The sequence below is a fragment of the Atractosteus spatula genome, chromosome 8, assembly GCF_055471065.1.
Source record: "Atractosteus spatula isolate fAtrSpa1 chromosome 8, fAtrSpa1.hap1, whole genome shotgun sequence".
NCBI classification, from domain to species: domain Eukaryota; kingdom Metazoa; phylum Chordata; class Actinopteri; order Semionotiformes; family Lepisosteidae; genus Atractosteus; species Atractosteus spatula.
Window position 1 is genome coordinate 39,802,730 of NC_142713.1, and position 23,082 is coordinate 39,825,811.

Here is a 23,082-nt window from a genome sequence, read left to right on the forward strand (position 1 = left end):
CCCTTGGCGTAAAGATTTGCCTATATCCCCATTAAGTGTTTAGAATACAGGGTGCTCTATGACCAGACACATGGCCCTCTTAACTTAGGGTTTTGTATGCTTTCAAGTAACACTGGTTAATTAACTTTCCAGATCAATTATATCAGTTGCAATTACAGTAATAATTAAAACAAAGTAAAAACAAAATACAAACTTCATTTTTTTGTTTCTTTCCATCTTTCTAAATAATATTCTGTTTATTTGAACACATTTATAATGAAAAAGAACTTGCCAGAATTTCTAAACCAATCAGAGTTAAAAGTACATGACTAAATTGTGACTATATCTAATAGGCATTTTACTTGACGAAGAAGACTATGACTAAATCAAAAGCTGTTGATTAAATCAACATAGTAAGTCACACACATACAATTTAGTTACAAAGAAGGGGAGGCCATTTGACCCATCATGCTAGTGTGGTTGATCCATGGATCTCACCCAGACGTTTCAGGTGTTTCTCGAAGGCTGCTTGAAAACTGGCAATGACATGGGTTAGCAGCTAGCTACAGTTTGCTACTACCATAATACCAGGTTTCTATGTATTACATACACCTATGTATGTATGTTTTTTCAGCAAAAAAGATTTGATCTTTTTTGAAACATAGGCTGAACCACGGAATCAAGATATTACCTTGAGGCAGCTAAGGGCTGCCTTGGCTTGCTGTATTGTGCTCCAGGGACCTTCTGGTGCCTACGAACCTGAGTGAGGCAGATCTCCTCTAATTGGTACTAATTCTCCTGTAAGCATTGTTGAGCTTGTCAAATTAAGAATGGTTCTGACAGGTGCAAGTGCTGAAGAAATGCATGCAGAATCCTCATTCCCTTCATGCATTACAGGGGTCATAGCAATAAACTAGGAAGATTAACATCTGGCTGTTTCAAATTGTGAGGGTATAAAAGAAAAGTAATTGTTGATTCCAAATTCTCAAATAAAATTTAATGGGACTCGGGAGTAAATCAATAACAATTCATGCTGGACTGACTGAAAAGAGAGAGGAAAAACCCATCACCATTCAGAATTCATACTGTCTCCAAAATTTAGTCAAGGATATAAACCATGACAATGCCATATGTGAGCTGCTCAGGGGTATATTTATTTCTCATTTTCAATACATAATTTTATTGACAGGAATGTCAAAACTCTTTAGTGCAATCCAAAAGATGATGACCACATTTCTCACAGAGATTAGCTGTAATTGCTCTTCAAAAGTGTAACTTAGCTATACATGAGACAGCATTAAATGCAGCAGTTCCGAATGACATCTTTTATAGACAGTGAATAGAGTATGAGTGGGTGATTTTATTTAATTAAAGAGAGGGTGTATATGATAGATTTGCCCTCATGACCAGAAAATGTGTAATAACTTGCACTTAACCTCATGTAAGAGAACAAAAGTAGGAACTGAACAGCGCACTAGTTCATGTAAAAGAGCTGTGTTACCATTCTGAAACGTTAGAACAATTCATGGATTAATACTATAATAAATGGCAAAGATTTTATTAATATTAGAAGTCAGTTAAAGGAATCAATTTTTGAAATCTAAAGAAATCTAACAGAAGACAAAACGCATGCCATTAAATGCTGAGCAAGTCTAGAGCAACATTGTTCTAGGACATCAGGGTTAAAACTCCTCTCTTTTGAAAAATGCCATCTTAAGTGTGATCTGAAGAAAACTGAATTAGTTAAAACAACTACATTTTTCACCTGTAAATATCTGCAAATTAACTATTAGGAGGATTTTTATAATGCTCCAGTTATCCAAATATCAGTCTAAAATATTACAGCTTATGATTAATTTTGTGCTGTATAATCTATACTGATGGAAAAAATAAACGCAACACCTCCTCCTCCACACTCTTGCCCTCCCGTCTGCATGGAACAGGCTGAAGATTGACTCCTCTGTGAAGAGAACCTGATGCCACTGCTGACGAGTCCATCGCAGCGTTTGTCTGGCCCAAGCCAGTCGGGCGTGATGTCTAAGAGGTGTGAGCAGAGGGCCTCTGACGGGTCACCTCGCTCTAAGGCCAGCAGCATGGAGCCTCATTGTCATGTCACTGATGTGGGCATTGTCTCTCGTCAGTTTTAGCAGCAGCACGGGTGGCAGATCTGAAACTATCTCTCAGATGGACCAGTCTGTGTCGGTCCTGCTCTGGTGTGGTCACTCAAGGGCGACCGGATCTTGGACAGTCATCTGTTCTGCCGGTCTGCTGATACCTTCTCTGCAGTCGGGACACAGTGGATCGGCTTACTCTGTAGTGTCTGGCAACACTAGCACATGACATGCCTGCCTGCAGCATGCCAATGGCCCTCTCCCTTGCTTCTGGTGACATTCGAGGCATTATGGAATGCACAAAAAAGTGTGGCTTTTTTCTTGCAGTTCCCTAAGCTTTGATTTAAGGCCTTTTTAAAGGTGACCCGATCAGGCATTGTTCCACCGGGACCTTGTTGGGTAAAAGTGTACCTAACGAGCTTTCGTGTGATTGACAAGTTGCAATGCCTCAATGCACAAGCTGCATTGCTGGTCAGAAGGCTTAAAACAAATTGACAACTTTTTGTGAAAGTACATAAGCTATAACTAGTATTCTTATTCCAGAAAATGTTGCGTTTATAACATACTGTACTTTTTATAACACACACACAAAAATGCAGAATTCACTGATGTTCCTGTTTAAACATTACACTCACTTTGGATAGAGACAATCCAGAAACATTACACTCACTTTGGATAGAGACAATCCAGTTTATCAATGAAGATTGAAGCCAAAGTGATGGGCTACATGATCACATAATGGCTAGGCAATTATTATGGTTGAAATTAAAGTGAATGGAAAAAACCCTGGCACTGATTATCTGCTTTGAGTTAGCAGGAATACTGCTCAGTTTGGATTCTGAAAAGCAGGAAGTGCTGGTTATCTGACACAAACCAGATTTTCAATTATGATATCTCCAGTGATAAATTGACCACATCCACTCTTATTCTGCAACACCAAGAGGGAAACATCCAGGTATCTGCACAGAATCCCAAGATGGAGATCGCCTGTCATAAATCAACTGAAAGAGCCAGAGTGTTGTACCAATAAGAAACCTGTCTTGTGGGGAGGCCACTACTCCTGATGGCGTCATGACCAATCACCACCTGTGACGGGTTAATGTAAGAATTGCTGTGGACACAGTTGCAATTCCCTCTGAGACCATGACAACTTAGCTAACTAAATATACAACTGCGGCCAGTGCTGTCTGAACTGCAACTGGAACAAATGTAGCTGAAAGTACCTTGTAAATTCTCTTCTGGACTGTGTCTGGCCAAGTGTCTAATTCCAATGTGTTTACATTCAGTGTTCACCTTATAACCCTTGTGAAATCATCTTTATTCTAAACAAGTGTGTTGTCTTGAGAGCTTATTAATGTTGGTGTAATTGTATGAGACTGAATAATTACAAAGTTCTCCCTCAAACAACAGATAACTCTTTCTGACAACAACATTAAAGAAGCAAAGGAATTTCATGACCAACATTATCTTACTTTTATAACTAACCCCATCAGACCAACTTTACCAAACCAAACTTTACCGGTTTCTCAGTGTAGATAAGGATAAAAAACTCTTTACAGAAAAAAATGTTAACACATCCACTACCTCCTCTAATCCCGATCTAGTTGTTAGTATACCCTCAGACCTTTCCCTTTCACAGGATGACCAAGCGCTTCTTAGCACAGGCCTCACTTTTGTACCAGTCCCCAAGACGATGGACATCTCCCAAACACAAGTTGACCTCAACCACATTTACCGCAGGATCTGCCTTAAAGCAGATTTTGTTGATGACACCTCTTCATTGGCATCTGACAACAACCGGGTTATCAATGCCATTAACAATATCAATCCTAAACAGAACTGTTGGACCCCCCCTTCCGGCTGTCTCCCATCAGTAAATTATTTCATTAATCAATGCAACAGCCAAGCTCCCAAGATCCTTTCCACACCCAGGAAACAGAGGTATAACCTCACCCAAGGAGAAATTTAGGTGCTCCAATCTCTCCGCATAAGAGTCGATATTGTCATCAAACGTCATCAAAGACGGCGTTTTTGCGGTGTGGCAAAAACACCTACTGTATATATCAATGAAGCTGTCAGACAACTTACAGTACCAACACTTCCGCCTATAGTCCTCTATCACAGGATCCTGCCACTAACTACCAAAAGGAAGTGGTATCCATCACTTCTCTTCTTATCAGCAATATGGAACTCCCCCAGGAGGCAAACCGGCTCATCGTTGAACATCCTCAGGTACTGTATCTCAATTCTACCTCCTTTCCAAAATCCTAAGCTGAGTGTTATAGTCAATGTACTGTACATTGACAATATTATTTGTGTAACAGCAAGGCTTATTATTTCACTAAGAAAGTGAATTAAGGTTTTTAAAACCACTATCAGTAACTTTGTACAGATAATAAATCTGGCACAGCCTAGACTCCCTCATTCCAGTCTTTGGGAATATGTCTGAAATGGGCCAATTGGACAAGCAGCATGTTCAGACTAACACAAACCAAGAAATTGTAAATTGGGTCCATCTTGATAACTCCTCTAATGGAGTGTCCAATACTCAGTGCCTCTTTTTGTGCAACTCCAAAGAGAGGACTTATCTAGGTGGGGTCCTAGCTGGAAGTCTTCTCTCAATCATCAAGTTGACCAACTAGCAAAGTGGGGAAAATACACTATACTTGAAGACATCGTAGCCAATGATTGACAGTGATTACTGAACTTAAAAGGTATTTTAGGACAATTAAACCTTGGTCATTCTCACTTTCTCATGCTGAGTTCTTAATTGAACCTAATCAATCAGTTGACTGCAATTAACTTCAAAATGCACAAGAATACATTTAGTCAATATGCAAATAGAATTCTACCCAAGAATTTCTCTGCAACATGAGAAATATTGTGACTGTGAACCAATTGGAATTCACCTGGAATTGGAATTAATACAGTTGAACTTTAGTTGACTATTCAGTATATATTCAATAAAAATAGTGCACATTCAAGGGAGAGCAAACAGTGTTCCCACCTTTGCCTCACCTGCAGACTGGATCCAAGTCAGACGTACTGTAGTGCTCAACCCACTGGAAAGCCACTTAAGATCAAATCTATGTGGAATTCTTTCCACTCTAGGAAAGCTGAGATCAGTGTGATGCTAGCAAAGAACTTCCCCCTCTTTGGTTTCTCATCTATGCACAATAAAGGGTGCAATTTTGTTTTCAGACACCTTTGTTCTGTTTTTACTGTGGCAAAATCAGCCTCCCTTAGGCCACAGGGCACCTTAATTGGTGACAGTCCCTCAGCACTAACTCTTCAGGAAAACTTCATCACAACCACAGGCCATTCCTAGACACAGAGTTAGCAGAAGAAAATGGGACATTGCTGCAATGTACCAAGTCAACTGTCTCTTTCACCACAGTATTTTTGAACTGTTCATAAAACGTCCCGGCCAACTTGTTGTTATGTAAACATTGAGTTTGAGTATAAACTCAATGTTTACATAAGAAATCTCAAGAATTAAATTTTTATTCCAGACATGTTTGAGAAAGTTTAGTACATGACAGCAACTCAATACTTGTCTTCAACAAAATGAATGTGATTAACTGTATGAGACTGACGGAAATTACAACGTTGTGATATGATATGATTAACAACATTCACACGAGAATGCAATTAGTTGTATGAGATATAACTCTAGAGTTTCACAATAACAATAGTTATAGTGTAAAACAATGTGTTACAGTCAATGTATTATAACAATGGTGCTATTAATGTCTTTGGTTTCATTGAGTGAATAATCAGCCATGCACATCAAAGCAGATTGACACATATACTAACACATATACAGTACTAATAATTTTTGTTAGATTGGTATGTATGTTTATTGTTGTATTAACAATATTGAATACCATATACCTTGAATCTGATATTGTTTTTTAAATTTGTTTAATTGATTCCTAGTACCCATAAAAACGCTCTCAAATTACTGTTTTAATTTCTAATTGTTGCAGTAAATTCAAACCATCAGCCTATGCAAATTATATCGTTTTGTTAGCTCTTTATTTTATCCAATGAAGACTGTCACTGAAGCAGGTTAAATACAGTGGTTTCACTGAACTCTGCACATCAGAGTTTGAACTTGAACTTTACAACAATATACAGTAATTGCATTGTTTACCACTTCAAACAGAATTATATCTTTTCATCACAAGAGTCCACTGGTATTGAGAAGGGAGTTGTGTAGTCTGATACTACACCATCTCTGACCTTGCTGAAATGAAAATAGCAATTCTCTGTTTAGCACTTCATTTCAGTGGAGTTATCACAGAGGCTGAAAATTGAGAAGTGAATCTTATATGCAAAGCCCCATATCATACATTTTAGTAATAAAGAGAAAATATTAATATCAAAATCATGCAAGTTTTACAATAAAACCACTCGTTAAAAATTGGGGGTAATTATAAAACTGCCTGGAGGTATTTAAGGATTTTTATTTAATAAAAATGCTGACTTGAACTGGTTCTGCTGAACTAGGATTACAGATATACCTGTATTAGTTTAAGTGATATTTTCTGAAGACATTTATAAGTAGAGTGCCAAAATTGTAGTCATAAATCTTTGAGCAATCCTTTAAGCAGTGCTATTGATTATGCAAAGCTGTACAATAACCATCTTGTGGCACTGGTTCAACTGTGCTGAAATTGATGTGTAATATTCTGCTTCAATATGTAAAACCTAACAGTTGCTGAGTTTAGAAGTCAAATGTAACTTGTCTTTTCAATTTGATTTCTGTCTGTAAAGCTGTGAAAACTGATTCGATAGATCTAAGAATAAATGCTATTTTCATAATTTACACAGAGTGAAAAAGTTAAGATAGATTTCCAGTCTAAATTTGTGAAGGAAGGTTAATTTAAGACATGTCCCTTCAAAAATGTGACTTGACTAAAAGTGAGAAGAAATAACTGTGGATATCACATTACTGATTTAAAGAAGTATATCTGTATAAGAAACAACAGAAATGTATACAATATGTACAGACATCTGTATTATTATTACTTTTGCTACTTTAAATTTAACAAACTAGTATAAATACTCTGAATTTGGAAAACCAATATATTAAATGTACAGTAAATAGGTTAATTTTCCACTGTTCTTATTTAAAAAAAAGCAAAGAATCATATCCATCCATGAGGGCAGATCTCTATATCTACAGTATGTTATATTCAACAGAAAACTCACATACAGTAATGTGAAAAATAATCAAATTAAACTGAAATGGTTTATTCTAAAACCATACAACACAATCAAAATGCCAGACCAGAATACTGTGATCAATTTTGGTAAGGGGCTAGATTCCTGGTCTAAAAATCATACACAAGGATATGATTCTAATAAGTGTTGGAAACAGTAAGGAATCGGTTCCTATTTCTAAAATCCTGACAGCAGGCGATACATTTGAATAATAAACTTTGTTTTGCCTCTTGAAGATCTACAGTTCCTAATCAAAGCAAATGTTCTTTGAGCTGCTACAATAATTTCAGAAAATTGAACTTATTAAGACATTTGTACAAACACTTTGTGACTTTTCTCACTCTGAATTTGCCACAGGAATGGGTGAGCTAAGTAGATAGTAATACTACTAACTTTATTCTACCCAATCCAAGTAACTCTTGCCCAGGTATTTGTGCTTGCACATGACATGTTTTGGTAAGAGTAGAAAGGTACTGTAGTTAAACCTGGGTTTGAATCAGTGATTGTCATGATTGTGGAGCTTATTCTGCATACCAAACAAAGGATTCTTCGTTAATTCTCCCACATAGACAATGTATAATTTAATTAACAGGTTTAAGGGGAATCTTGGGATGCTCATCTTGAAAATGAATACCAAGCTCAGGATCAGTCAAGGGGTTTTATACTCTGCCAGGGAGAGCCCAGAAGCAAGTCAAAACTAATTTGGATGGATATTGCCAGGATAAGGTCTGTTGGTAGATGCTCGGTTTACTGCATGCAAGCCATAATTTTTTACTCATGGCTGTAACCATCCAATGCCTGACACTAAAGAGGTTTGTCTTCTTATTGCTAACACAAAAGAAAGAGACCGTCTGTGCAAATGTCTGGGAGGAGATATGTGTGATCTGTACGACTCCTAGGTCACTGTCAGATTACTATTAACAGCCAGCTGGAATGATCGACAGTAATAACAACAACAATTTTGTTTTTACAGTAACAACTGTGCTTGTAAATACAGTCCAGTGAATCTTTTCTAAACTGGCTTTTCCACTAATATAGTCCTACCGTAAGAACATGATTTGTCTGTTAGACAAACAACTTAGGCAATTTAATTTTTGCCAAATTAGAATTTACCAATTTACAGAGAGCACTTTAGATTAAAAAGCAATTAACATTCTGCTCTTATCTAGGCAATGTTTTTTTTTTTCCTAAACAGCCGCAAAGTGCTTAATAACTCATACAGTTGCTTCACCCAATTAAAATGAATAAGAGCATGGTCTTGTGATTTGTACTCATTTTATTCCCTGTTGTTATGAGAAACATGGCTTTTTTAAGTATAAACATGTTCTAGGCACCCATGGCACTTTGTGTAATGAAATGCCTCCTAGTCCTAAATGCATTTTCCTAATTTGTACTCATGTCAGCTGGCCTGTGTATCATCATTGATACTCAAATGATACCTTGGTTCTCTTTGGTAAATTTTAGGTTACTGAATAACACTTGTATTGAATTCTTTTTTGATGTACTCTGTTCAAGATTAAAATTTGTTAACTCTGGGTTTGTAGAAATATAACAAGAAATGTCATTATGGTCAGAATTCAAACTAAGCCATCAATTCTTTTAGAATACTTAAAAAAATAAATAAAGTACTACAGTATATAACTCATCTTTTCTGTAGAGAAGTTGAGAATGCAGCTGGAATCATGCCAGTATCTTATTAGCAGTTTGCTAGATTATAAAGTAGGGCAGTATGTTTTATTTATTTCACTGTGCCAGTGGGTTCTTTTTAAGTTACATTACCTCTGTCAGGCTAATTACAAATAAAAAATGTATAGACTTCCCAAATGTTTTAAACAAAGAGCTCTAAATCTCAGTGACCCTGGGGTGGAATGCTTCATTTCTATTGGCGTGAAAGTGACGGTGGGGGGGTTAATTAGCACTTTGCCTTTTGAAAATATTTGAAATATGAGCTGCGTGAACATTAATCAGACAGATGTGCCTTGAGCTACAAGAACTATAATGTTAAGTATAAAGTTTTAACCTTTGGGGTTGAATGAAATCAACAGATTTGTGTCCAAGATAAGCTGAGCAAATGCACTGCCTCCTAGGCAAAATGGGAAAGATGAAAAGCCAGAGGATAGAGAGGCGTAGTTTACCCACGTCTTTGTACTCTGACAACCACAACCTGCAGGGCTTTTCCAAATGTAAATTCATTTTATTTTAGTGCTAAACATAGTGAAAATTAAATTTGTCAGTCTGGATTGAAAGGTGAAAGTTCAGTTATTAATATGTTGTCATTTTGCTTTGAGAGGTGAAAGTGTCATTTACACCAGAAATTACATGAAGTGCATGGCCGCATCTTAGCGTGGGAAGGTATGTCAAACATTAAGCAGAAAACCAGTAATGCTGAATTGCCCCTTTGGTGCAGGGACCAGTGCACGACAGCCAAAAGTCCAAAAACATCCAACATCACAAAATAAATTCCACACACAATGAGCTATTTTATTAAAGCAACAACTTCAGAACAAAGCGTTAACTTTCAGTTGCACCAGTAACTTTCTTTAAAATAACCAGCATTACAAATAACACACAATAACTGACATTAAAAGAAAAAGCTTCAGAGATAGCTCTCCTTGTATTCTGTATTCACAAAGTAACTGCAACTAGTGCATGTTTATAAGTTTCTATTTCAGAATTGTCTCTCAGAGATACATTTTATTTCTGCCAAAATATATTTCTGTAATTATGGTTATTTACTTAATAAATGCTTTTCTCTTTGCCACCCCATAGCATTTGCCTGAGACGTATTGCCTTGGATACATGTACTGTACTTTGGCACTAAAGGATCTGTGAAACTGAATTAGAACCTCTTACCCAAGATATTACAGCATCAATGAGAAGGAGACAGCAGTTAAACCTCCCTCTAGATACACAAGCATTAGGTTACATACTGTATACAAACAATGTCATAATTACTGAAACTATGTGAAAGTGGATTTACAACCAAGATCAGGGGGCATGGGGCCATAACAAAGGTTGTAGGAGTATGGAACAAATTACCTAGCTATATTGTCTAAGCTGATACCCTGGATTCTTTATAAAATGGCTGGATAAGATCCTTGAACTAGTTAGCTTTAATTAAATGGGCTAGATATGCCGAATGGCCTCCTCTCATTTGTAGTTCTTGTGTTTTTTTGTCACCATTCAAAACTATATACACCTAAACTTTGGATCGTTAGATGCACAGATCTCAACATAAGACAGTATCTTAAACTCCAGGAAAATAAAAGCTAAATATGCATTAAAGATGGGAAATGACTGTCTCTCACCCTCATTCTCCCATTACGTATTGCAGGCCCATCTTCTGCCAGTCTGAGCACAAACAGGTCCATCTTATACTCTCGTCCTCCGCGGATACTGAATCCAAAGCCTTTCATACTCTTCTCCAGCTCAACTGTGAAATAGTCGAAGTCCTTAAAAAAACACAAAGTGTGATACAGAAACCTGCAAGTACTGTTTTATAATCTAAAACTTACGCAATGTCTACGCAGCCAATATGTTATTTTAAAAGGAAGATACATTGTTATTGCTTTTAATCATAATTTGTTTCTCATGTGCACTATTCTGTCTTCCTATTTTCCAGACTGCCAGAAATGCAGGTGGTTTACAGATAGCTCTTGTTAGGCTCTCTCCAACATATTAAAATTCTAGCCCAGTTTCAGGCTTCCACAGCAGTGACCCAAGATGGTTTAAAAACTAATTGAGTCTCAAGGGCTAACACTATTTAAAACATGCTGTAAAAGGCCTTCAAATATCCTTTATACATTTCATTTCTTATAAATTTGCTATACTTCCATTAATTATTTATGCTTCTATTAAAGACAGTTAAGTTGTATCAGGCTACAAAATAATTATGGATTGTAATCCCCACTAGATGGGAAAGGCTTTCACAAACAGCAAATGAGAGTGTTTAAGCATCCATTTGTCAAACCATAAATTCTACATTTGCTTTCAACTGCCTTTTTCTATATTTGTGTACTAAAACATGGATTGCATGCCTCTTGCATTACTGAAGTCATATCTGACCTCCCAGTTTGTAAGTGCCAGTTACCTGTGGTTGCCTGTAGTCTGGTATAGGAAACTGTCGAGCGTCTGGGGAATGCTGGCGGTAGTCGAGGAGCGGAGGGTGTCGATAGTCTAAAGTGGGTGGCTGTCGGTAATCTGCTACTGGAGGGTGCCTGTAGTCCACAGGGGGCTGCCTGTAGTCTGTGAATGGGGGCTGTCTGATGTCTGGCTTCACATCTTGCCTTGCTTTTACTTCTGATCTGTAACTAAGAAGAAAGGAAAAAGAAAAACAAATCTTAACTTGCAGTCAGCCAGAAGCCATGCGGAGAAATATTTTGTTAGTACATGGCAGGAGATGGGTGTTTTGGCGTTTGCTATGTAACACAATCACAGTGACTCAGCTCTCATTGAAAACTGCACAGGCTAAATGGAATGGTTCATTTTGTTCTGCAGACCCCCCTGGATGTCTTATTTCCCTGACATTTTCCTTCATCCCTGGGGCAGCCATGGAAGCGAGCGCAGGCCATATGAAAATCTTTTCACTGGAGGTTGTGTAAATCTTTATCCTTGACGGACAGAAAATATAAAACCCAGAAAACTTTCAATCAGCTGCTGTTCTGAAATATAGGAATCCTCTTCTCCAGAGTCATTACTGCCCACGAACTGGCAGATTGACAGTGGTGAAGAACTTTTGTTGCTTAGTTGAAGTGTTAAACGTAAAATAGTAAAATATGCAAGAAAGAAAACAAGCTCATGTTACTTTCCCTTCAGGATTGATTTTGTGAGCAAATTCAACAATAAAAGTTTTCTAGATTTAAAGGGGCTTTTTACTGCAAATTAGCTTTCAGGCTTGTTTAAGCACTTAAAGTTATCAAATGAAATTGCCACATTCGGCTTCTCATTCATCAACTCACACTATCAGCAAAGCAGTGCTTAAATCTTAATTCAGAACGTAACACTTGTAATTGCACTAGCCTTCTACTTTTATGGCACAAGCATAAAATAGAGCTGTCAAACCAAAGTCTGAAGGTTCTCCTACAGATGCAGGGAAATTGCAGGGATTTGTCACACAATGGATTTTCATCACTGTTTACAAATCATATGATACAGTAAAGAGGCGTGGGGTTTGTAAATCAAAAACAAAGAGGAGTAAACTAATATAGGAAAAAAAATAAAAATGCAGATGAAAAAATTCTGGCATACCCTTACATCCAATATACAATATTGGACAACACCGTTCACAATAAATCATTTGGTATACAGCATAATGTGTTGTAAGAAGCAGTAGATGGAGACAAAATGGAGATTTTTGTCTGAACCACATTCTCCAAAGAACAATTTCCAATTGTTGGAAGACAAGCAGATGACATACAGTATAAGAACCGGGAAACAGAGGCCCTTTAACAGATGCCAGCCTTTGCTATCTGCTGCACCAAAGGGAGAATGAAGCAAAGAGGTGGCTTTCAGACAAGCCTGTAAACACATGTGAGATTTTGAGAAAGATTTTATTTGCATTTTGGAAAATTGACTTTTATGGAAGCCAGCAGGCAGCTTAGCCTTTAGAGGGGACATTTGAAAAAGTGTAGCTAGAGATTGAACAAAGCTAGGATCTATTTTGTAACTGGACTTTTATTTTCTGGAACAGTAAATAAAAAATAATGCTTTTTCTTTACAGCTGTATTTTGTGTGTCTGTTTTACCCAGGCGTCCCTGCTTGATTAATGAAGATTGCCAGGTTGCTATTCACTTGATTGAAAGTGGCCAGCATGTGAGAAAGTTGCTGGGAGAATGAGATGTTCTGCTTCAGCAATTGGCAAACTAGTCTAGAAAAGTCAAGATACTGGCTTTGTGAGGAGTAGATCACAACCTGGAAGGTGAACAGAAGATGTGGCATCTACTTAGATACCACATTGGCTCTTGAGTCTTGCATCTATCTGCAGTGTTTATAGCATGAGAAATTCCTAAAAAACTTAACCCATGCCTTATCAGAATGATGATGGTAAATGATGATGGTAATGTTCACATAATTACCATTTTCTGTGGGCCAGAGAACATGTTTTATTTACATGAGTCATGTTTTGCATTGACAGCCTGAAGGAAAGACAATGTTTGGAGATTGTGGTGGTGAGCTCTATTCTGACTATTGCATTGTTGTAGCTAACCAATGGGGGTTATGGAAGATGTATTTGTGTAGGGGGAATCCCTTTAACACAAGTCTGCATTAGGAATTTTCCAGACGCCTTGGGCAACTGTTGAAAAACTTGTTAATGGCCTATAAACAGCATCAGTTTCCTTAAGTACATTTGGTACTTAAGACTCTGGAGGTTTGTTAAACTTAAGTGATATGAGTACTTGAACACCTCTGCCTATTCTGTATTATTAATATTTAATACAGAACTTTCTTTCAGTAGCCCGAGGCATGTTGTTGATTTCATTCGTAGTAAAATGTCTAAATATAATATCATATCTAGCCCATGATAATAAATCAGACATTTCCCTTTTATTGTCTAGAATACTTTTTACTTCATCATTCACCATACTTTTGCTGTTTTAATATTGAAGATTTTATTTTTAACCTCCAATAAATATCCCTTTCCATCTCTCCTTGTTTTTGTAATATGCCTGACTTTGTTTCTTTGTTTTAATTTCCAAAACTTGTTGAGTTCCTTGTATGGTGCATACAGTAGTATGTGGGTGTTTATCTGGTCAAATTTACATGAGTCATGCTGATGAGCTCTAATAAGGACATTTTTGTGGCTGTGAACTTTGATTTTACATAGGCAAAAATCAGAATTATAAGTTGTAAGATGATTCTGTCTCCCAAGTGTGGCTAAAGCTAATTAATAGGCAGACCCATAATTCATAGAACCAACATATTTAAAAAAAATATGATTAGCTTGGAGATATTCCTTGTAAAATATGTAGGTTTTCACTTGTCAGAGCTATCTGTATTAAGCTGATGGGCCCTAATAAGGGGATACATATTTTGGATATGGATTAAATGTTTTTGGCATCTTTATGATTAATTGATCAATCCTGATTGACAGTGATACATTCAAAATTACCCCTTTAGTGAGGGAGTTGCAATGATTTTACTTGTTAAATGTCAAACCTGGAGCAAATCAAGGAAAAAAAAACACAGAACCCAATATATACTCCTATATTCCTATCAAGATAATAACACCTTTGTGCCACTGGCAATCTTCCCAAGATTGATAGAGAGGCCAAGTAGGATGGTCTGGACAGGAGTGTGTGGTACAGTAGCTATAGAACTCCATTTGTAGTGACTGATGGCAACCTGACAGGAGGGTGCTGAACCGATCAAGTGCTGGGACCTCACTTTTTTAGCAGCACAACACATGTCCTTATGCTGGCTGTTCTGCAGGATGAAATTGTAGATGCTCCACTCATCTCCAACTAATATTTGTGGGATGAAGTGGGGGTGATGTGAAATTTAAGGCTCAGAGATCAATGTGCTGACACATGCCTGTCCAGGATCTACAAGAGGAATGACATAGTACCCCACACGATAACTCATACAAGAAATATGCCTGATAAACAAAACCTGACCAACGTTGGTTTAGAAATGATATTGAAGCTCTCTACTGGCACAGTAATGGTAAATAATTAAAATATCAATAAGAACTTGCTGATGGAACACTGCAAACAAAAATATATATTTACATGATTCCTTCAATTTTATCATTAAATAAAAAAATAAAAACAAATGCACAAAACGGCCTCAGAACAAAAACTGCTGAATTAAAATTTCCACAATACCCCTTGCACAAAAGAAATGGAAAATTGAAAGATCTCTGCAACTTCACAAGTGAGAATGAGAAATGGGTGCCTTTGTGACTTGCCCTTTGCTTCAGCTGTTTGAATACTGTATGCTTATTAAAATTCAGTAGGTTTTCAAAGTATTTTGGGAATCCTTAAAATTTTTGCAGTCAACTACCCTTTACACCCCTGGCATGATACAATGCCTTGCAAATATGCAAACCGTATAGATGAAAGTTATCATAACACTGAACATATTCTAAATCATGAGGGTTTTTCCACAATTCTACTGTATACCTTTGTAATATGTTCAGTAGGATATTGTGGAATCCACATCACAGTGACCTGGAGGTGGTCTCTGGGCCTAATTCATCCCTACCCACTAATTCTCTGGTTACTGGATAGCGATCTGAATATGCACACTGTAACAGGGAAAGCCACTGGAATAATGGCTCATTAACCAACCAATCTGAGTAGAACTGAAGTGCCAGATGAACGCTGTAATAATGTTAACATATGGAAATAAGTAAGATGGATACCATGCGATGCAGTGCTGATTCTGATCATGAAAAGAAAAACTTTCTCAAAGAGAAAGCAGAGAAGTAGGTTACTGTTAGTATATAAAGTATTTAAATCAGGAGTCTTGAGTTTTTTCCTTTTGAAATACTCGGCATGGATGCCATGCTGCATTACTTACTTACCTGCTGTCATGGCCTTGCAGCTGTGGAGGAGGGGCTGGTGCTTGTGTGACAGGGCTCTGCTGGGCAACAGGGCTGGGCTGGGCTACAGGACTCTGCTGGTTGATAGGGCTGTGCTGCTGGGCCATGGGGCTCTGCTTCTCTGAGCTGGCTGCTGAGGCTGGGCTATTCAACTCTGTAACACAGGCACATTTGGAAAGCACACTCACTTCAGAAACTCAGGAATGAGCACATATACCTTTCAAACAATCACAAACTGATTTTGAGATAGGGGAATCTGATATACTTCCTTGAAGTATCCTACGGAAGTGAAAATGGAAATTTTGAACTTTGAAATTCTTAAAAAAATATTCATCAATTTTCAAACCTGTTCTTCAAATTAAGGATTGCACGGGAGCCGGAGCCTATCCTGGCAAGCAATGAGAGCAAGGCAGGATACACCCTGGAGGGGAAACCAGTTCATCACAGGGCAGACAAAAACACACATGCACTCACACCCAAGCCACATTTTCTAGAAGCCAGTTGACCTACCATGGTTCTTTGACTATAGGAGGAAACCAGAGCACCTGGAGGAACCCATGTAAACATAGGGAGAACATACAAACTCCACACAGATAGCACTTTAGGTATGGAATTGAACCCAGGGCCCCTGCTCTGTGAGGCAGTAATGCAAACCACTGGGCCACCATAATATTACAAGTATTATAGAATGAATTAATCTGATTACGATGATAATAACAAGTGAGACTACAGCAGATTTCCCCAAACAACATTTTCTTTGAACCCACAAAATAGATGTATACAAATAATGATTACTTTGTCTTTAATTTCTGACAAATACCTCCCTTATGATAAAACACTATCACAGTCCTATCAGTATTAATTGATTTCTAAATACTTTAAAGGCATCCCTGTAATAATCTTCACTGTATGATTATTGGATATTTTTGAAAACAAAATAAGATTAAAATCAAGATTTTTCTGATTGTTGATTCTCAAGCATATCACCATACCCTTCTTAGCAGAAGTGAAAATTATCCTACTGAGCAGTCAAAATCCATCCAACTAGAGCAGTAATTACTTATCTAGGTCACATACATTTTTACAACAGTAGATTTTGATACTCGGCTCTGGTCGGCTATGGAAATTAATGTATTGAATATGTAAATAAAGCAAGGGGATCATTCAAATAATGATATTTCATGTAAATTTTTAGGTGGGCTCAGTGCAAAACCTTTTTAATCTTTTTCTTTTTCTTTATTGTCCTTTACAAATAAAATCCAAACCTTTTATGGAAGGCAATGAAAATGAGATACTATCATTTTTACTGCAAAACAGACTTGGCTGGAGTTAAAAAATGTTAACAAATAACATGACCAACTTAATTAAATAAAATTTAAAAAGAAAGAAAACTAACAACAAATATTCAACATTATAAATGCCACATTTTTATTTAGTGTCGACCTACAGTATTTACATTATTTTTCCCACAACTTTAAGTTTCACTCAATATCTATAAAAAGGTAAACAAACTATTTTTTGTAACACGATAGCAACTATTACTTTCAGTGATCGTGTGGGCATAACAGTTTTGATTAAATTAATATTAACAATCCTTGAGATTTCCATAACACTCCATGTACAGTATTTCAATACATTACAATATAAGGTACAAGAATACCTAAACCGAAACACCAAGTCTGTGCTCTCACATGAAAATTGAAAAAAAAATCATCCAATAGATGACTCACCTTCCTGAGGGATGATACGCAGAGTCACACTCAGGCCAGCATCCTTAATCAATTTCACAATGTCGGCATGAGGCATGTTAATGATGGACTGGCTGTTCACCGCCAGGATCCGGTCTCCCACTTTCAGCTTCCCGCAGCGGTCTGCTGGGCTGCCTTCAATTATCCTTCCAATTTTGTGGGGCACAGCTTGGGAGGACACAAGCACTTGAGAGCACACTGACAGAGCTGAAGCACAAGCTATTCTTTTGCTACTATTCATGAAAAGCTTTCTGACTCGGGTATGAATGATTCAGTGAAAAAGTAGAAAAAGTAACGATCCCTGATGCAAAATGTTTACTCAGAGCAACAGAAGCATTTTCAACAGATTGTGAATATTCAGACAAAAAATAAACTGAAATGTAGCTGTCTTCTTTAATATAATCATTCTGTCTCAGGTGTCTGTTTTCCCAGTTTGCACTCTTCCTCTGTTTAAGATGTAGTGTGTTTTCTCAGTAGTTCACATATTTTTTTTCCTGTTCAGCTTAAGATAAAATACTTTAAGGGGAAATGACAAAATGAGGACTGAAATATTCACCAGCTTGCAGCTGCTTATTTAGAAAAAAGTACAAAAATATTCCATAGATAATAGGGCAATCAATTTAAAATTACTGCAGGATCAGTTGTATTTTGCTGTATCTTACTTGAACTTGTACGAATACAATTGTAATCAAAGCTTTTAAAAGTGTTACCAGAAGACATTGCTGCTAGAAGCTGCTTGACCAGCTTGAAGGAAAGATATTTCCTAATATCTTCCTGCTCATGCCCTTTGATTTGTCACATTTTTGATAATGCAGATAATCAACAGGTCCCTCTATCAACTACAAACCTAATTTTTACACAGAAGACCTGTTCAAGAGAGCTCTTACAGGCATTGTTTGTCACACTGTTGACTCTCCTTGCTTGGGTCAGACAGCACCAATTAGTATGCCTAACTTACTAAGACCCAGGTCTTTGCTGCAACACAATTACCGCAACTACTTGCATGGTCTTGAAAACCTTATCATGGCTAATTGGAATTTATCACACTTCTCAGTCACCTACATGAAAACAAGGGCAGGCAATGGCACTTGGGAACAGAACATGCACACAGACACTTCCTCATAGCATTTTAACTCCTGGGTTTCAGCCAATTTTTTAAAGGTGCTAGGCACATAATGGAACAAAAAGCAGAGAATGTCCTACTTTGTTCAAGGTGAAAAGGAAACTAAGACTTTGGATAACTTGTGAACTTGTCAGAAATACATAGCTCAAAATTAGAGAAAAAGGGTACTAGCAAAATACTATTATCATCGGTACTGTTATTATACAACTTCTATGGGTTGTTTCATATTATTAAGGAAGATATTATAATTATGTAGCTGGAAACAGACCTCTTTTAGACCAATGAGTGGGTGGTTTGGTTTAGGGCTCAGAAACTGTACTTGGGAGCTGAAGTTAGCAAGTTTAGGGTCCTGTGGGGTCTAGCACTAACCTTCAACATCTTCACACCTACCCTACTTACAGTAGAAGCTCTTCATATATCTCTGGTGTGTGACAGGCGTCACAAAATGCTACATGCAAAAGACTAAACACTTTATGGGGAAATCAATACAGAATTAAGTAGCCACATAATACTAGCATATAAGACTGTACAACAACACTCTGACTTACTGATGGTAGAACCAGACTCAGGTCGATTCAACGAACTTATGATGACAAAGCCAAAGCCCTCATTCTCTTTGCGATGGATAACAACATCATTGGTTTGTAGACTGTGGGATACGAAGCCCTCTGGAGATGAAGTGCCAGCAGTGGGCTGATGTGTATTGTTGGGAAAGGTGGCTGCAGTGAAGTCACTTCTGGGAGAGCTGTGCTGTGTGGAGACAGACCCAGGGCTCCTGCCATTCTCTGGACATGGCTCACCTGACAAAAATTTAATGGTGTGTTTCACTGCAGAGCCACTATTACCGTTGACCAAAAGACATGTGACATATGATATGATATATGCTCTTTTTTTTCTTCTTAACTGGATAGTTTATCTACAAACTCTAGAAAGGACAAACTAGAAATAACAAACTCTAGTCAGGAATATACAGTATAACACAATATAAATTAATCTTCAAGAGTACTGCTTACACATAAACCAATGGACATGCATGTAAAAATAAAACACTTGGTAAAATGAAATAAAAATGCATATAGTTCCGATTGGGGGTGTGTGGAGCAATGTAGCAAAGTTTTCATTTCTGAATTAGATTACACTACTCAGAAGGCTTTGGACAAAGGCCAGAGGTACTGCCTAGCTGTCTATGGGCTAAGAGGCAAGAAGGCAAAGGGTATTATAATGATTTACTCAGGTTAATTAACATCACTAAATCTTGAGGACAACACTATTAATAATAATAATAATAATTGCTTACACTTATATAGCGCTTTTCTGGACACTCCACTCAAAGCGCTTTACAGGTAATGGGGACTCCCCTCCTCCACCACCAATGTGCAGCATCCACCTGGATGATGCGACGGCAGCCATAGTGCGCCAGAACGCTCACCACACATCAGCTATCAGTGGGGAGGAGAGCAGAGTAAAGTAGCCAATTCATAGAGGGGGATTATTAGGAGGCCGTGATTGGTAAGGGCCAATGGGAAATTTGGCCAGGATCCCTGGGATTTTTAATGACATGTTTTACGTCTCATCCGAAGGACGGTGCCTGTTTACAGTATAGTGTCCCCGTCACTATAATGGGGCATTAGGACCCACATGGACCGCAGGGTGAGCACCCCCTGCTGACCCCACTAACACCTCTTCCAGCAGCAACCTTAATTTTTCCCAGGAGGTCTCCCATCCAGGTACTGACCAGACTCCCACCTGCTTAGCTGTAATGGGTTGCCAGTTGTGAGTTGCAGGGTGATACGGCTGCTAACAATTAAAGATCTGATTAAAGAATAAAGTCAACAGTGACTAGGCATTCCTAGGGATGTTTTTAGTCAGCCTCCAAAGGAATTGACCACAGCACAAATAACATTAAGATAGAGAAAGGAGAGTAAGAAAATGAAAGAAGGAAGCTGAATGGGCTCTAACCAGTCCAGGAACCATTTTTTGACTAGACTATCTGAGCATTATTATAAGAGAGCTTGCAGTGTTATTATAGGTAATTATTCCATATTGTGAAATCCTTAGGCTAAAAACATTCTCTTTAATTTGTGTGAATTTGTGTTTTTAGGAATGGAGATTAAGTCCTGATTAATATACATTGTTATTAAGTCACATATTTTCTCTCTTTGCCCTATTTAAATTTTTGTTATTGAGTATTTGGATTACAGGAGGAGAAGTCTGGATTACATAAATCAGTTAGGAAATAGGCTCTGATTGCAAATAGTTGTTTTAGTGAAGTTGCTGTGTCATAATGTAATTATTGTGTAGTTGTGTTAATTATTATAGAGATATACTTGTTTGTCCTGTCAAGTTTAAGCCTTAATTATTTGTTTTCATCAAATCTGCTGTGGAGAATAAAAAATATACTGTACGTCTTGCATAACACTCTGGTTATTTCCTGACCTGCTATTTTTGTTACAATATAAAATAAGAATATGACACCAAAAAGTCTATTTTTTTATATTAAGCACCACCCTTACTTACAGCAGGGGGAGCTGCATCACAGCTTCAAATAGAACAGGAATCACATCCTTATCAATCATGCACCAATAAATGTGAACAGGCAATCTTAACAGAACAAACCACATAGAGCCAAGATCCAAATAAATTATGGCTTTCAGATAAATACTTTAAAGTATGCTAATAGACTTGTAAGCAATGTCCCAAAAGTAAATGTCATGAAAGTGTTGAATTATTTCAAGAAGTTAGTGATTAAGAAAATTAATTATTTAAGTTTGATGTGTATATACTGTAGAAGGTCAGAAATCTTTCAGTGATGTGATCCAATGATGGCATGATACAATTCATTTGTGGTTTTCAATTTCAATCCAAAAGTAAACTTTATAGCTAGAGACAAAAGAAAATCCATTTCCCTCCTGCCATGTCTTTACAGGAGAAAAATTCTGATAACTGGAACAGATGAAGAAAGAAAACTGCCTGCCTGTCACAAGCCAGGGACTGATCTTCTAAAATAAGGTATTAGGTCTGAATAATTACTTAAAGTATATACCATGTGCTCATTACACAATGAATAACTCTCGTCACTGGAAAGAAAAATAGGAAAACGGATTAATCTAAAATAAATGTGGCTGAAATGTTTGATTCCTTCCTTCTGTGTGAAAATTGATTCCTTTGTAATAATAACTGTAAGAAGAAATTATTCTTGCAAAGCAATTTACAATATGATTAGGGATGTTAGATGTCCACACATGTTACAAAACAATGACATGAATATACCTCTAAATATCAATCAAAAAAGAGCCAAAATATAATGTAAAGAGCAAGTGATTTTCTTTGTGGACTAATCCGCATTGCGAATGACCTGTCAACCCAACCTCTTTCATTGTGAATGATTTAACGTGCAATTTATGTTATTTTTATATTTCTTCTCTCTGGGTTACACAATTTCAACTTGATTTTAACTGACGACCACAATTTAGTTTTTCCCCAATGTCCAGGCACTACATGCTGCGATTCCCAGTGAAATATAGAAATGTCCTTTTTATATGATATTATTTTATACATTAATACAGCTGTTCCACAATACTGCAAATGCACCTTTTAAGTGAGTACAGTTTCAGTGACAGTTTTTTTATTTAAGATGGTTTCCCACAATACAACTATCGTTCATTTTATAGGTACAGTAGCACCTCAGTGATACCAGTGAGTTAAAATGTGATCAGAAATACAATCTGTGCTGGTTTTGAGTGTGAGCAGTCTCTCACAGTTATTAGCTAACATGTTTAGCACTCATGGTTTAGGTTATTTCCATCAGCAATTGATACTGTACTATCATAAAAACTCTTAATTTAGAACTGTCAATTTTACAAAGTCCAGCTGATGTGCAAGACAACATCCACACTAAAACAAATCAGTCAATAATCATTTAGCAATAGCTGAGCTTTTAAAAATGTTCTAAATAAGTGTGCTACTTCTTATCAATAAAAAGTGTTCAAACAGTATGTAAGGAATGGAAATCACTTTCCCATCTGTAGAGAAGAAACATACTATGTACAGCTCAGCTTTAACAACATAATACAGGGAACATCGAGTTTCCAATTTGCAGAAATTCAAGGCAAGGTTGCATGTAACTTCAAATGCAAGAATAACATGATCTAAAAGTAGAGAGGTTGTGTATTCACCACAAATAAAAAAAGACAGCACTTCAATATGTGATCAAAAACAAAAAGGAACAGAAAGAAACAACCTGCCATGGGTTTGGATTTATTAATGCATGTTTGGAAAAACCTTGATCTCATCTTGTTTACAGATTATATACTCCTGGGATTCCATGGTTACTGTGTCATTTCACTTGGC

The 23,082-nt window shown here is 37.1% G+C and overlaps 1 protein-coding gene across 1 annotated transcript in view; it reads right to left on the reverse strand.

Moving 5' to 3' along the window:
* The window catches only part of LOC148829612 (membrane-associated guanylate kinase, WW and PDZ domain-containing protein 2-like), a 388,779-nt gene that overhangs the window by 22,008 nt on the left and 343,689 nt on the right, over positions 1 to 23,082 (reverse strand). Inside the window, exons 17-21 of the mRNA XM_088923166.1 lie at positions 19,281 to 19,532; positions 17,592 to 17,777; positions 15,844 to 16,015; positions 11,410 to 11,629; positions 10,628 to 10,771 (exon numbers count right to left, since the gene is read on the reverse strand). Coding sequence (XP_088779292.1) covers positions 10,628 to 10,771; positions 11,410 to 11,629; positions 15,844 to 16,015; positions 17,592 to 17,777; positions 19,281 to 19,532 — 974 coding nt within the window. The remainder of the gene's footprint in view (positions 1 to 10,627; positions 10,772 to 11,409; positions 11,630 to 15,843; positions 16,016 to 17,591; positions 17,778 to 19,280; positions 19,533 to 23,082) is intronic.